The sequence below is a fragment of the Mustela lutreola genome, chromosome 6 (genome assembly GCF_030435805.1).
Source record: "Mustela lutreola isolate mMusLut2 chromosome 6, mMusLut2.pri, whole genome shotgun sequence".
Taxonomy (NCBI): Eukaryota; Metazoa; Chordata; class Mammalia; order Carnivora; family Mustelidae; genus Mustela; species Mustela lutreola.
Genome location: NC_081295.1, coordinates 143,424,073 through 143,438,035, shown reverse-complemented (window position 1 = coordinate 143,438,035; position 13,963 = coordinate 143,424,073). Strand labels below are relative to the sequence as shown.

The 13,963-nt window shown below is 44.0% G+C and overlaps 1 protein-coding gene across 3 annotated transcripts in view; it reads left to right on the top strand.

Annotated features, from left to right (window-relative positions):
- The window catches only part of ADTRP (androgen dependent TFPI regulating protein), a 69,053-nt gene extending 55,340 nt beyond the window's left edge, over positions 1-13,713 (top strand). Inside the window, exons 7-9 of one of the 3 annotated variants that reach the window (XR_009354924.1) lie at positions 3,365-3,484; positions 6,484-8,265; positions 10,808-13,713. Coding sequence is in view for 1 of the 3 variants with exons in the window: in XM_059179256.1 (XP_059035239.1) it covers positions 6,484-6,518 (35 nt within the window). In the remaining 2 variants the exon portion in view is untranslated. Of the gene's footprint in view, positions 1-3,364; positions 3,485-6,483; positions 8,266-10,807 lie in introns of those variants that run through there. The other 2 variants (XR_009354925.1, XM_059179256.1) reach the window with 2 other exon arrangements.
- Positions 13,714-13,963: the final 250 nt, after the last annotated feature.

Here is a 13,963-nt window from a genome sequence, read left to right as displayed (position 1 = left end):
CCAGAGAGGAGGAAAAAAAAAAATGTGTTGACATTTCAGATGTGTTGACATCTAATTCTAACTAGTTTGGCTCCTTGAAGTTCTTGGTAAGGATTTTTGATGCCTTCCCCATATCTATATGAAAATTAAGAAAAAAAAAAAGAAGAAGAAAGAAAGGAAGAAACTAATCCATTTGAAATTTGCAGAGAAAAACTTGATTACTCAGAGCTTATGGACCAATAACCTTTTTAAACAATTGTCTGAATTATGATTATCTTCTAAGTTGTTGCTCCCCAGTGACTTTAAGACATCTGCTAAATTAAAAAAATTTTCACCAAATTTAATATTTTCAACACAAAGCTTTTTAAAATAAGCTTCATTGGTTAAGAGCTTCATCCAATTTTTTGCTACAGTTAGGTCCCAATGAGCAAATAGGCTAACATCTCCATGTGGACCCACACACGCATGCACATGTGGAGATTGGGGTGAGTGACAGTCACACACATAGGTGGCCATATGTCCCTATCCTCTGTCTAGATTTTTAACTCCTTAAAGAATAGACTGGCCAAGGGGCACCTGATTGTCTCAGTGGGTTCAAGCCTCTGCCTTCAGCTCAGGTCATGATCCCAGGGTCCAGGGATCAAGCCCCACATCGGGCTCTCTGCTTGGCAGGGAGCCTGCCTCCCCCCGCCCCCCTGCCCCGCCTGCCTCTCTGCCTACTTGTGATCTCTATCTGTCAAATAAATAAATAAAATCTTATAAAAAAAAATAGACTGGACCAAAAGTCCTATAGAGCATCAGAATAGGATCATAAATGTGTTAAGTTCTAAATGGATCATAATTACAAATGGTCTAGTAAGAATTAAAAGAGAAATTAGATCACTTAACATCCCAGTTGCAGTGAACACTTTAAATTGCCTAAAACTAAACAGAGCTATCTATGTGAGCACATTTTTCTGTGTCTTATTCTGCTTAAAACACTTTAAGCCTTCCCAAGTTTACAGATAAAAGTCCAAACTCTTGGAATGACACATGGGGGGCTCTGTGAACCAGTGCCACGGCTTTTGCTCTCCATTGTCTAAATGCGTGCATCAGCAGAACCACCAAATTACTTGTTTTCTTTACACATTGATGTTGTCCCTCCCCTCTGTGGGTTTTAGTGTCTCACAACGCCCAGTCTTTGCCTGTCTCACACCCACTTAATCATATCAACTCACCTCTTCCAGGAAGCCTTCTATGGTCTGCACGGAGTTGGGTTTTTACACAAAACCCTGAGTTCTTAAGGGTTATGAGTGTGTCTTATCCATCTTTGACTCTCCAAAGACTCTCCTTTGGCGTATCCAATGGATCAATCAATGCAGACAAAGGATGTCTAAGGACTCTTCCCTCTAGGCATTAAATGGGACTTGGTGCACAGGATTTCTGGGGACAGCAGTCAAGGAGAGACGGTAATGGTTGGAGATGCAAGTATTGGGCAGAGAATTTAAGGAGCACAGATGATGGTGCTGTGGTATACTGGTTGGAGAGCTGTTGAAAAATAGATGCACGTTAGAGCAGACAGTGCAAAGTAGGGATAAGAACACTGGAATTGAAATTTAAAAAACCGGGGTATGTCTCTCACCTGGCCACAAACCAACCATGTAAGCTGTGCCAAAACACTTCAACTTCTCAGTGATGGGATAACCTCTAAGTCAGGTGACCACCCCTGCTAGTTTGCCTAGGACAGCCCCGGTGAATGCCTGCCACGGGAGTGTCCATGTGATTTAGCATTGTCGAGGTGTGGACGATCAATAGTGTGCTGCTTCTGTCTCTGAGCCTCTCCAAATCTGTTATGGATCTGTGGAGACATGTAAGCAGCTGCATCTTCTGTCCAAATCCAGGGCTAACCCTACTTTGTCACCTCTTTACACACATGAGCTTTCTTGGATGACAGCACAATTCTAAGGAGAGCTTTGGTGATGCCATGGGAGGCAGTGGTTGGGAGAAAAGTTCTGTGCCACACTGCCTGGGTTTCTACCTTGGTCTTGCTATTGGTAGACCCATGACCCTGAGCAAGGCACTTAATATCTTTGTCTTCCAGCTTTCCTTGTGCATCATGGAGACAGCACTAGCACCCTCCTCCTGACATTGTGGAGAAGCATAAAAGACTTGAGAAGTGTCAAGTGACCAAAACAGGGCCTGGCACGTGGGATTCATTGCTGTTAAGCTCATTCTACCTCCTCAAAAATCAGTAGCCTTTCCTATGTGGGTATCCCATCCTGTCCTTCAATGTATGCATCTGAATTGTATGCATCCATATTCAGCTGAAGGCGATGGAAAGCAACAATTACATAGCTGAAATATCAGTCAAGGCCCGTATAATATGGAAGTATCTCTCTAGCAATAGTCCTTAACCTTTATTCCACATTATGAAGGCACCGGGGGAGTCTTCAAAATACTAATTCTCTGGTCCACCCCAGACCAGTTAAATCCCTATCTATGGAGATGGGAACTTGACATTGATATTTTTTTTAAAGCTGTCCAGTTATTTTAATTTATAGTTAGGGTCAAGAGCCATGATCTCAGAGTAGGGCTTCCCAAACTTATGTGCTTCCAAATCTTGTTAAAATGAGGCTCTTGTTAAAATATAAATTCTCATTCAGGAGATCTAAGGTACAGTGTGGGATTCCCTCCTCCTAATGTGTACACCCGGAGATTCCAATGCTGCTGGTCTGTAGCAGAGACGGCCACACTCGCTGAATGTCTATCTACTTTCTACCTCCTCATGTGTCATGTCAGAGAAGAGAGAGAAGGGCAGTAGTAAGAGGTGATGCCAGTAGTCAAATGTCAACTTGGATAGTGGGTGTTATCCTTCAGGAGTACGCAGGTGCATGGATCTGGCTCTGTGTACCAGGGAGACAAAGCTGTCAGGCCCTCAGGAAGGTCCTGCTGGTCGTCAAGAAGAAGCTGGGGCTCAAAAAGCTCTAGAGAGTTTCCAGAGAGCCATCATTCCTGACTTGTCACCATGTCCCCCCTTCCCTCTGCTAGCTTTTATGTGTCATAGGACAGAGGGCTGGACAAGCACAGGGTCACATACAGAGACCAGACACCCACCAGGAAAGATTCAATTTCTATTTAGTTAGATGGAATGTAGATTTCAAACAATAGTAGGAGTCAGGCAAGGGGAAGCAGGCTCTGCAGATCATTATAAGCTTGGTCCACCATATCTGAGCACCTAGGGAAGCCTCAGATATTCTTTACACCCGGAAAAAAGGGCTGCCAAGGGATTCCAGGATAGGCCTCCTTGTCTGTCTGCCCCTGGAGTACCTAATTTTCTTTCTTCCTTTCTTTCTTCCTTCCCTCTCTTTCTTTCTTTCTTCTTTCTCTCTCTCTTTTCCTTGATAAGACGCAAGACTGCTGACATCAAGACAGGAGTTCCTCAGAAAGAAAAACACAACCTAAAGAATCTATCAGGCACAAAAAGGAACTAAGTGCTCCCAGATGGACATGGCAGGGCCCCTTCTAGGTAGGTGTGGCTGGAGAGGCAATCAGCTTATCTCTGGCCCTTGACCCCTCTGTTAACATTCCTGAGGGCAATGTGCCAGGAGTCAGACTATCCTTTGTCAGGACCTGAGACCATAAATCCTTTCCCCCCTAAGGAGAGTTCAAAAGCTGAAAATTCAAGTCTAACCAAGTGACTTTGTGGCTATGGCTTGGAGAGAAGGACATTAAAACCTTCCTTTAATACTATTTTCCGTAGACCAGATTTTTTAAAGAGATATTTTATTGCTGAAAGCTACTTAGAGGCCATCTTTAGTTTTAGCCATGAAGAAATTTAAGTTTTTTTTCTGCCTTGCACATTGCCTCTGATCATTTCATAACAAAAGACTCTTATCAGGAGATAATTCCATGTGTATTTTGAAAGCATGGTACCACAGGAGCAGCATTTGGTTAATAACAAATATATCTCCTTTTTGCCTTTCTTGTCCTAATTTCATCTCTCTCAGCTCGGAATCCATGTTGGATTATTGCTTCTCCTTCTTTCACTGCCTCTTTTCCCACAAGGATTTCTCCAGCCAGAACCTCAGCTCCATCTCCTTCATGCTACGTCTGCACTGAAACTTTTACTCATTCATGTTCATGTTCAAACCTCATTCTTATAACACCTCCTATCTCCCCAACCATCTGCCTTCTCACCCTTTTCCAAGCCAACCCACGGAAACTAGGCAAATGTTCTTCAAATTTTCAGTTCAAAGTCTAGCAGCACTAGCTTTTGTGATTGTAGAAACATAGGTGTAAATCTTAGTGAATATAATGTTTTTACTTACTCTGTTTCTGACTATTGGAATAATAAGGAATATAATTATATATGGTATCCATGGTATCCATAGTGATGTTGATTGATTTTTTTTTTTTTTTTTTTTTTTTTGCTATGACAGCAAAAACCTTTTGGATCTTGCACAAGACAAACATTAAATGTTTGGCCTAGGATATCTCTATTCCTTGGTACTATCTAACAGAGGATAAAGAAAGGACTAAAATGAATCAGGGTTGGGCTTAGCTTCCTAACTGCCAACTAGGAGGTGTTCCACTGGAAAAATTACCCTTCCATGAAGGAAAGAAGGATAACAAACAATATTATTTCCCAATCAGAATATGAAATCCATGTTGTGGACTTTGTTTGATTAAGATAATACAACCTATCACTAAGTCAACAGCTCCCTAATCTCCAGCCATGTATTGGAATCAGAGTCAGAGATAAATTCTCAAGACTCAGAGAAGCCTAGAGACTGCTCTTCTCCAAGAGAATTCAAGAATAAGGGCCCACCTTCCACCTGCTATGAACAAAAGAAAAATATGATTTCTGTGATGTTCACACACGTAAATCACTACAGAAGAGATGACTGTTGGAAGTCCGTCCCGAGACACATTTTGGGACGATGCCTTCTCTAGTGTATTTGCAGGCCTATGTCAATGTCTTAGTGCTCTGTCTAGGTGCTTAGTGTTGGATGTGGGAGACTCTGATCTCAGGAAGGAGCCACCTGCTTTCCTCCCCAAAAGAACTTCTGGCCATCACTTCTCCTGGGCTTGTTCTCTCTAAGCCTTCAGTATCTGTTTTATTTCATCCATAGAGAAGGACTCTCCAATCCTGGGCACCTGGTGTTGGAGGAGTGTGGTTATGATTACAGTTAAACTCAAATGGCTGGGGTTGGTAAGAGGGTTTTAGAAGCCTTCAGAGGGACCGCAGAGGCAACTAAGTTGAGAAGTTTATGTTGCCCAAGCTCTTGAAAATGAAGGAATTAATGTGTAATTCAGATGACAAAGGATTTATTACAGGCAAAGAGTGTATGCTTCAGAAAAGAGAAGGTTCTGGGTTTGTACTTGTAGACTTAACATACAGAAGACCTGATGGGGCAGGAGACAGTCTACATCAAAAAATTAGTGAGAACATAAAGGAAAAGGACATAAAGCTGCGTAGCTTAGGAAGGCTTCCCTAGAGTGACTGAGGATATCTGGATTGATGAGCAGAAGAAGAAGAAGAGAGAGCACTGTACTTAGAAATGTTGAGAGGCATTAATATAGGATGGCCCCAAGGGCTGTGTGATTAGGAGTCGGCTGTCCTAGAAAATCAGTGTGATGAGGGAGACTTCAAGTCATCAGTCACTATCACCTCTGAGAGGGCAATTCTAGCAAAATAAAATTAGTAGAAGACATTTAGGGCACAACTGACGGACTGGGGCAGGACTTGAAGGGTAAAGCATGGAAATAAAAGCATGAGGTTTCTATGGCACTGAGTCAGGACTAACAGCGCTGTGGAATGTGCAAGGAGAGGCTGATTTGAGAAAAGTTTTCAAAGTAGGATTGATAACATTTACAACAGGTGGGAAGGATAATGCATTAACGGAGTATTAGAAACTTCAGAGCGTATGCAAAGGTTTATGATCAATAAATAGAGAGGTAACAACTTGTTGAATGGAAGTCATTCTAGAAATGCAGTGTTATAATTTTAGCAGAAGAAAGCCTTTCCAGTGAGCTCACTAATATCCAATCAATATGCCAGTACTCCTCCATTCAGGCTGTTCAGTTGATTTCAGGAGAGGTCATGGAATGAACCCTAATTAGGTGAATCTCCAGTTTTCTATTCCTTCTCTAATTTGAGGTCTCTTCATCTCCATTTGCACAATCTTAGAGTTTGTCGATGGATTGTGTGCAGCCTGTAAACACTTGGCCAAGAGCAACTTCAATCAGTGGCTCACATTTGACCTACAGAACCCTATGAAGGCAAATGACACTATTGGTCAACAGGTTACCTATGAGTCAAGCACCAGTGGGGACAAGAGAGCTGCTTCTTGTCCTTTCTGTAGAGGTGGAAGGTTTTCAGAACTCCACAAAGTACATCTTCCTACCTAAGTGGCTAAGTGTCCTTGACTTTCCACTGTCCCACGTCAGGGTGAATATCTACCCATGCAAGAATACCCATTAGGGAAACCCTGAAGTCTGATGTCTCTGTTCTTCATCGTACAGGTGACATGATGAAGCCAAGGAAGAAGAGGAAGTGATCCCAGGCGGTTTTCCAAGAACAAAGGAGGAAGAAAACATGAGAGTTTCATTTCTATTTCTTTTCTTTTCTTTTCTTTTCTTTTCTTTGCTTTTCTTTTCTTTTCTTTTCTTTTCTTTTCTTTTCGGGTTGAGGGAGGTGGTGGAGCAACATAGGAAGGTAGAAAGGACAGTGAATGACATTTAAATTTAATAAGAGTGTTTATGAAGGTAGCTTAATGTGGGGACTCTGGGGTTTTTTTGTTTTGTTTTGTTTTGTTTTGCAAGTTTACTGGACATGCCAAAAACAACAACTTCTGTCTCAGAATCTGTTACCTTTATCTGGCCTCTGTGGTGAAAATCTGCCAAAGTCCAAGGAAATTCACGTAAACTCAACATTAGAGAATGTTTAGAGAGAGAAAGGGATTTGGCATCACCAAAACTCTTCACCTTACAGAGGAGGGTGTTGAGGACCTAGCTGGGAAGTAATCTGCACGAGGGCCAAGGAGCTAGTATCACGACTAAGGTGACGGCATTTGTCCCCCTGATCTTCTAACTCCCAGTCCTATGCCATTTTTAATGAGTCCAACTTTTCTAAAATCAAGTGTTTTCATCAACTAGCTATTTTCATGGACTGCTCATCTATTTTGTTTTCCTCAGTCGAGACAGAGATGTAGGGAGATGGATGCTACCGAAGTCATCTGTCCACCTGATCAGAGAGCAAATTAATTGGGCAATGAGAAAGTAAGTTATAAAAATTATGGAGAAATCTGCCCCTCTTGTGAGCAAATATGGGGTTTTGCGACATCATCATCGAAATCTCTTCCATTCGAATATTGCTTCCTTCGTCAAATGCACACCACTCTTGGGGAGTAAGTGATGGGAAGTGACATGGCTATGAGGATCCCTGAGAATGCTTTGATACATTTGATACAGTTAGCTTATGCTTTAACAAAGCTGATGGCTAGGGGATTAACACATTCACGAACTCTGCTCTGATCTTCCCAGGAAATTTTCCTGGGTGTTTATTCACAGGCACATTTTGTAAAGAACGTGGATGATAAGGGTCTACTGGTGGGTAAGCATGGAGTCCAGTGGTGCGTCACCAGGGTCGTGTGGGCTGGGTGTGGGCAGCAGAGTAAATTGTATTTGGGTTTCCCAACCTAACACCATGCAGGAGAAATTTGGCAAAAATGGTAAAATTTGGTAAAACCTATTCCTAGAACCACATCAGAACTTGATGGCTCTATGACTGGCCACTGTGCCATATCTATTCCAAGACCAGAAAACCTCAGAAATACCAAAAACAGTCTTGAGTTAGAGAAGAGGGCAGACTGCCACAACTGGGCAGGCAGCGCCAGGATGCCTAGGACAGGCACCAACAAACCTGCTATCTTCCTAATCCTTTATCTACTAATATATAAACATGAGCCGCAAGTCTTTTTGGATTGAACTGTGGCTGCTTGAGTGCTCAGAACACCTGGTCTAAGCAGGAGCCCAGAAGCAGTTGTCACAGTGGAAATTCCCCAAACACGAAGCCCACAGGGGATCACCCAAATTTTCCACACCCCAAAGGTGACTGGGGCTGCATACTTCTTAGAGTGATAGTAAGCTCCTGGTGGGGATGAACCTGCAGAATTCTATTTGTGGCTTCACTGTCCCTGGAACCAAATTAAACCTTGATTTTTGTATGATTGACCATCCTGCAGGATCCATTCCAATGCCAGAAATACCTGAGAACCACCTCCCACTGAGCAAATACACCAGTAGGTAAGTGGTTCTCCTGTCCTGCTGGAACTTAAGAAAGGAGAAGCAACAAAACACGTGCAGCAAACATGAAACACAACAAACGGTCATTAAGAGGTCTAGGATTTGCTGCCTACAGAAGGTCAGGTCCATAGGGGTTAGAAGACAATGCCAACCACACAGGGAGAGAATCAGCAATAATTTTTGTGTAAGGCCATGCCCTCACCCCCATGGTTCATTTCATCCTCACCAGAATCATTTAAGCAGAAGCTGTATCATGTCCTCCTTTTCCAAATGAAGAAACCAAGTTTCTGATATTGGTGGGCTGGTAAATGTTTAAAAACCAACACTGTGGGAAAAAGAAAATTGGAGCATTTGCCCATTCTGCGGTGTGAACACTCCACCACAACTTCTTTCAAGCTAGCCATGGGCCACTGAATGCAGAGCTGGGAAGAGAGATGCATAAGCCCTTGGTCCTCTCAAAGAGCACAGGAGCTGACTCTGGTATGCCACTGGCTTCCGAGGAGGGCAACGGCTGGTCCAAGGTCATACGCGTGGTCGATTCCTGAGCCCACCTATCACTTGATTATAGAGCAGAGCCATAACCGGCCATCTGAAAGCTTCCACTTAACAAAGCAAAAATGCGTGTCTCTTTGCAAGGCTGGACAAAAGGTGGTGGTCGGAGGACCCCAACTTGGTGGAGACTCTCAACCACAGAGGCAGAGAGAGGAATGCCTCCAGTGCCTTGTGGACTGGTCTCCGTGGGTTCTAGAGCTGCTTTATCACATGAAGCACCAATTTTCGGCATGGGGTGAAGATTAAACTTTGTTTGCCTAAACAATCCATTAGCCCCATCCTCTCCTCAAATGGGTCATACATTTCTCAAGCTATTTTCAGCTCCTCGGCACCTACTCGCTTGCAATACTTGTCATAACAGGAAGTTAGTTGCATATACTGTAATCCCCAAACACATGGCGTGTGCACGTGGGCAGGGGAGGGGGCAGAGGGAGGAGTGGGGAGGCCGGGCTTCCCAGAAGGCTGCCTGGCTGAGCCCTGAACCCATCCCAAGTCTGGGCCTCTCCCTTCCGGGCCCAAGTGTCAGAAACCAGAATCCATTCCCAGATGCTGTTTCCCTCTCTCATGCAGTTGGTGGCTCTTTTTCTTTTCTTTTCCTTTTTTTTTTTTTTTTTAATAAAGCACTTGAGTAGGCAGCAAAGCCAGTCAGAACTGTTTATTTATAGCTGTGGATTTTCAATGCTGTATAAATTAGAAATCATTGCTGAATGAGGCCCGCGCCCACTCACACACGCAGGGCTGCTATCCACGGTCCTTTCACACAGTTTGACTGTACACAGTCTAAAATGGGAGAAAATGACATGCTCCGAGTCAAATGACGAAGTCACAGCTAAACTGCAAAGCAGAAAACCAGCAATTATTTTTCCTCCTCACAATATGGGGAGTACGACAGGTGCAATTATCCAATATTATTTAACAGCACCGGTTTGTGGTGTAGGGAGAAAATAAAGGTTTCCGTGTCTCAGAGAGAAAAAAAAGAGAAAGGGAGAAAGAACCTGCCTCCCAGCTCCTGTTTCTGTGGATTAAGCTGTGTTATGTAAATTGAAACTGGCCGGAATTCCAAAAAGGGAAGGGAGAAGCACCTGGCTTCCTCACCCTCCTTCCCCAGAAGTTCACATGCAGCCTGTGTGTCAGGGGCTTCTGAGAAAAAGCCCCTCATCTTGGGGACCCTGACCATCTTCCTCTGGAGCAGTGGCTCCAGACAGGACTGGGGGCCGGGCCAGGTTTGCACTTAGACGAGGGAAACCTTCTCCCATGCTGGCTCTCCTGGCCTGCCTCTGCTGAACAGGGATGTGGTCTAAGAGCAGGTGAGCCACAAGAAATAATTTTCATCCCCTTGAATACTCCTGTTTTGGCCTTTGGGATTATTTTATTCCTATTTCCAGGCCTTGCCTTAAACTGGTCTCCCTCCCTGAAAAGACCTCTGTTGGTCCAGCGACTGTCGTGCAAACAAGTTGTTCTTCAGGGCTTCAGACTTGACTTGTCGCCACTTCCCGGTGTCCTACAAGGCTGGCTCTAGCTCTCCGAGCCACAAGGCTCATTCCCTTCTCTGACCCCGACCCCGGAGCAGGCCACACCCATCCCACCCAGCCCTGCATCTCTGTCCCTCCTCCAGCCTCTTCGCTTCTGTTCCCATAGCAGTTGGGACACTGGAAAGAACGTGAGTTTGAGAACCACGGCTGATCTGAATTCAAATCCTGACTCCACCTCTCACTACGTATATAGACGCTGGGGAAAGAGTTTACTATTTAGAGGCTTGATTCTTTAAAGTCGCATGATAATACCTACCATGAGTAAGTAAGATTATTTCAAGGGGTGGTGGCATCCAAGATTCGCTGTCCTACCTGCTGGACTGCAAGCTCGTTGAGGCCAGGGACCATGCATTGAGTTGTCTGTAACCCTAACAAGACCTACCTTTGCTCCGTGAGAGTACTAGCACTATATACAGAGAACTGACTTAGGGGTAACTTACAGCGTCTTCATTCTATAGGCTTCCTCACCAATAATCCTTCCCGTCGCAGAAGCTGAGGTGGTCAACATGAGAGCTACTGTTTCACTGAAGATATTCTCTCCACGTTAAATCCCAGAATCCTGTTACCAGTGGTGATCAACTTATAGTTCCACGGGACTCAGCAGCGGAAAACCCACTGACAGAATGGAATATAGAGCAAGTAAATTTTGAAAAAAAGGAAAAGCAGATGAGGAATGGCCTGGAGAATAAACACCGCATGTGAGTGGAGCTCCAGACGGATTGACTGGACAGTCCAGATGACCCTAAAGAGTGCCTACAGGGTACAGATCCAAATCAGGGAGACTGGTCCCCAAAAGAGAATTGGGAGCAGGAGAGCATTGAAGACAAATTCTGTTGACATCAGAATTTATTTTCTTTCAGGTGCCTGCTTGGCCCTTTCTTACAGATGATAGCTCTTAGCATTAGGATTTGGTCTAGTCTGACTCTTCTTTGTCTTGAGACTTCTTTAACCATTTCCATGGTATGGCAGGGACCATGGAAAGGGTCTCTGTTCTTACTGCCACTCCAGATATCTTACTAATGTACAAAAAAAGTCCCTCACCATTGATAAAGTATTCCACTGAACATGGAGAGACCCATCTAACTCATAAATGAGAGAGGTAACTGTTGACTTACACTCATTCGTATTCAATGATCAATGAAGGATATTTGATGACTTGAAAGCAAGTAATATGGGAAAAAGTATGCTTAGCAGAGTGAAAATGAGGATATTGGAAATAAAGAGGTTCAGAAAGGGTCAGCTGCAGACCCCAAGAACAAACCTTACCTAGTTCACAAGTTTTTATCACATGAATGGCCAAGAGATGACTGGTTATGGGTCCTGGCTCTCCATCTCACTCTGAGGGAGATGATTTATGGTCAGTGTACAACCAAGAGAACTGGACAGTGATCTTGGCCACTGGTGGGTCAACAAAATTCTGCATGCCTTTGGAGGAGTGGAAAGAAGAGGCATGGAGAACGACTGGAGACATGTCATTCTTCATATTTCCAGTCTTGGTTATCTGGCTGGCACTACAGGAATTTCAATTTACTCTGGAACTGGAGAGAGGACTTAGTGTTGGATTGTCACCATTCTTAAAAAGAGAGGAGGCAGGCAAAGAAAAATTTGGATTACGTTGGCTCTTGAAGGGCTTCACCTGGATTTACTTTCCCCAAGATCCCTGTCTTGTTTTTGGTGTTTTTTTTTGTTTGTTTGTTTTTTGTTCTTTGTTTTTTTAGTATTTTATTTATTTGACACAGAGAGTGCAACCACGGGGAACAGCAGAGGGAGAGGGAGAAGCAGATCCCCTGTTGAGTAGGGAGCCTGAGATCAGGACCTGAGCCAAAATCAGTAAGTCAATGGACTGAGACATCCCGTTACCCTGCCAAGTTTCCTTCTTACCCACACATCTCGTCAACCAGTCCCAGAGCTCCTGAAGTGTTGAGGAAGGATGGACACTTACTCAAGGTACACTGGGCTACTTTGAGAGCAAGCAACAGGACCTGTCACTGTTGTATCTCCCACACAGGACCCAATGTGTCATATACAGTAGACTTTAAATGCATATTTGACACTCAGATTTGGGTAACATGTTCAGTGCCTCCTGGTGGCATGGGAATTTAAACCTAGATCTACCCAACACACATGCCCCACTGGTTTCCATTCCACCAAAGTCTTACTGACTGATACCTCAGAAATACATTTTACATCATGACTATAGAAACACACACTTTTTAAAAAAATATTTATTTATTTGACAGAGATCACAAGTAGGCAGAGAGGCAGGCAGCGAAAGGGGGAAGCAGGCTCCCTGCTAAGCAGAGAGCCCGATGTGGGGCTCAATCCCAGGACTCTGAGATCATGACCTGAGCCAAAGGCCAAGGCTTAACCACTGAGCCATCCAGGCACCCCCAGACACACACTTTCATATATGTGATAGACCTTCTTTCAATATGTGTGATAGACCCCTTTATTTTCCATCCTATTGTTTTCCATTGTATTACCTGAAATATGTTGTGACCATTACTTCGATTTCTTTCTTTTTTTTTTTTTTTTAAGATTTTATTTATTTATTTGACAGACAGAGATCCCAAGTAGGCAGAGAGGCAGGCAGAGAGAGGAGGAAGCAGGCTCCCCGCTGAGCAGAGAGCCCGATGTGGGGCTCGATCCCAGGACCCTGGGACCATGACCTGAGCCGAAGGCAGAGGCTTTAACCCACTGAGCCACCCAGGCGCCCCCATTACTTCGATTTCTTAATCCAACCATAAGACTGCAACCTGGTTGCAGTTGAACAACAAACAGAGCGTTCCACCTTACTGTAGGACTCATTCATTCATTCATGGGGCTCTGGCCATTTGCATTAAGGTTAGGAGTTTGCAGCCTTTCCTCCTGCAGCATCTGTGGGAGTGTCGAAGCAAGCCCTGCTTCTGCTCACTGTGTGAGCACTGCCCTTCTAGACTCAGCCCCTCTGAGAGGCAGGCAGGAAGACGAGAACAAACATTTCCACTGCCAGAGCTTACAAACCCTTCCGCTGAAGGTGTACGTCTTCCCTGAGCTGCCACCTTTGGTGACACTGTAGGGATTTGTTTTCTCTCAACACTTAATTTTATTAAGACTCAAATAATGAAGTTAGATGAAGTTGAGTTAAGGAAACAAATACCGTATGACTCTTACCTTGACAGGAACCTGATATTCAGTTCTGAAAACTCTCAGTCTGAGGTGTTGGGTTTTATTCCCCGGGGAAACTTTTCCTGAGTTTATTCTAAAATGCACTCATGTTGTCATTTTATATACGTGCGTTGTTATCTCAAGTTCGCTAATTTTGAAAGTCACGTAAAGTAAAATTCTTTTTATTATAAAATAAATTGCATTGGTATTGTCCATATTTTCCTCTAATAAGTGGCCATTTCGCCCTTCCGGTGCCCTTGCATATCATAAAGCAAAGGGGAAGATGCCAAGAGATAGGTCTGCAGCCAATTCAGTCATTCCTCCCTGCTCCATGGCGGGGATTTCCGGGTAAATCCCACATCATGGGAAAGAAAAGACTTGTTGCAAAATGTCCTTCCAGTTCACAGATGACCTCTTGGGGGCTGACCTGGGAGCCATATTAGACCCTGGGATTACTGAAAACAGGG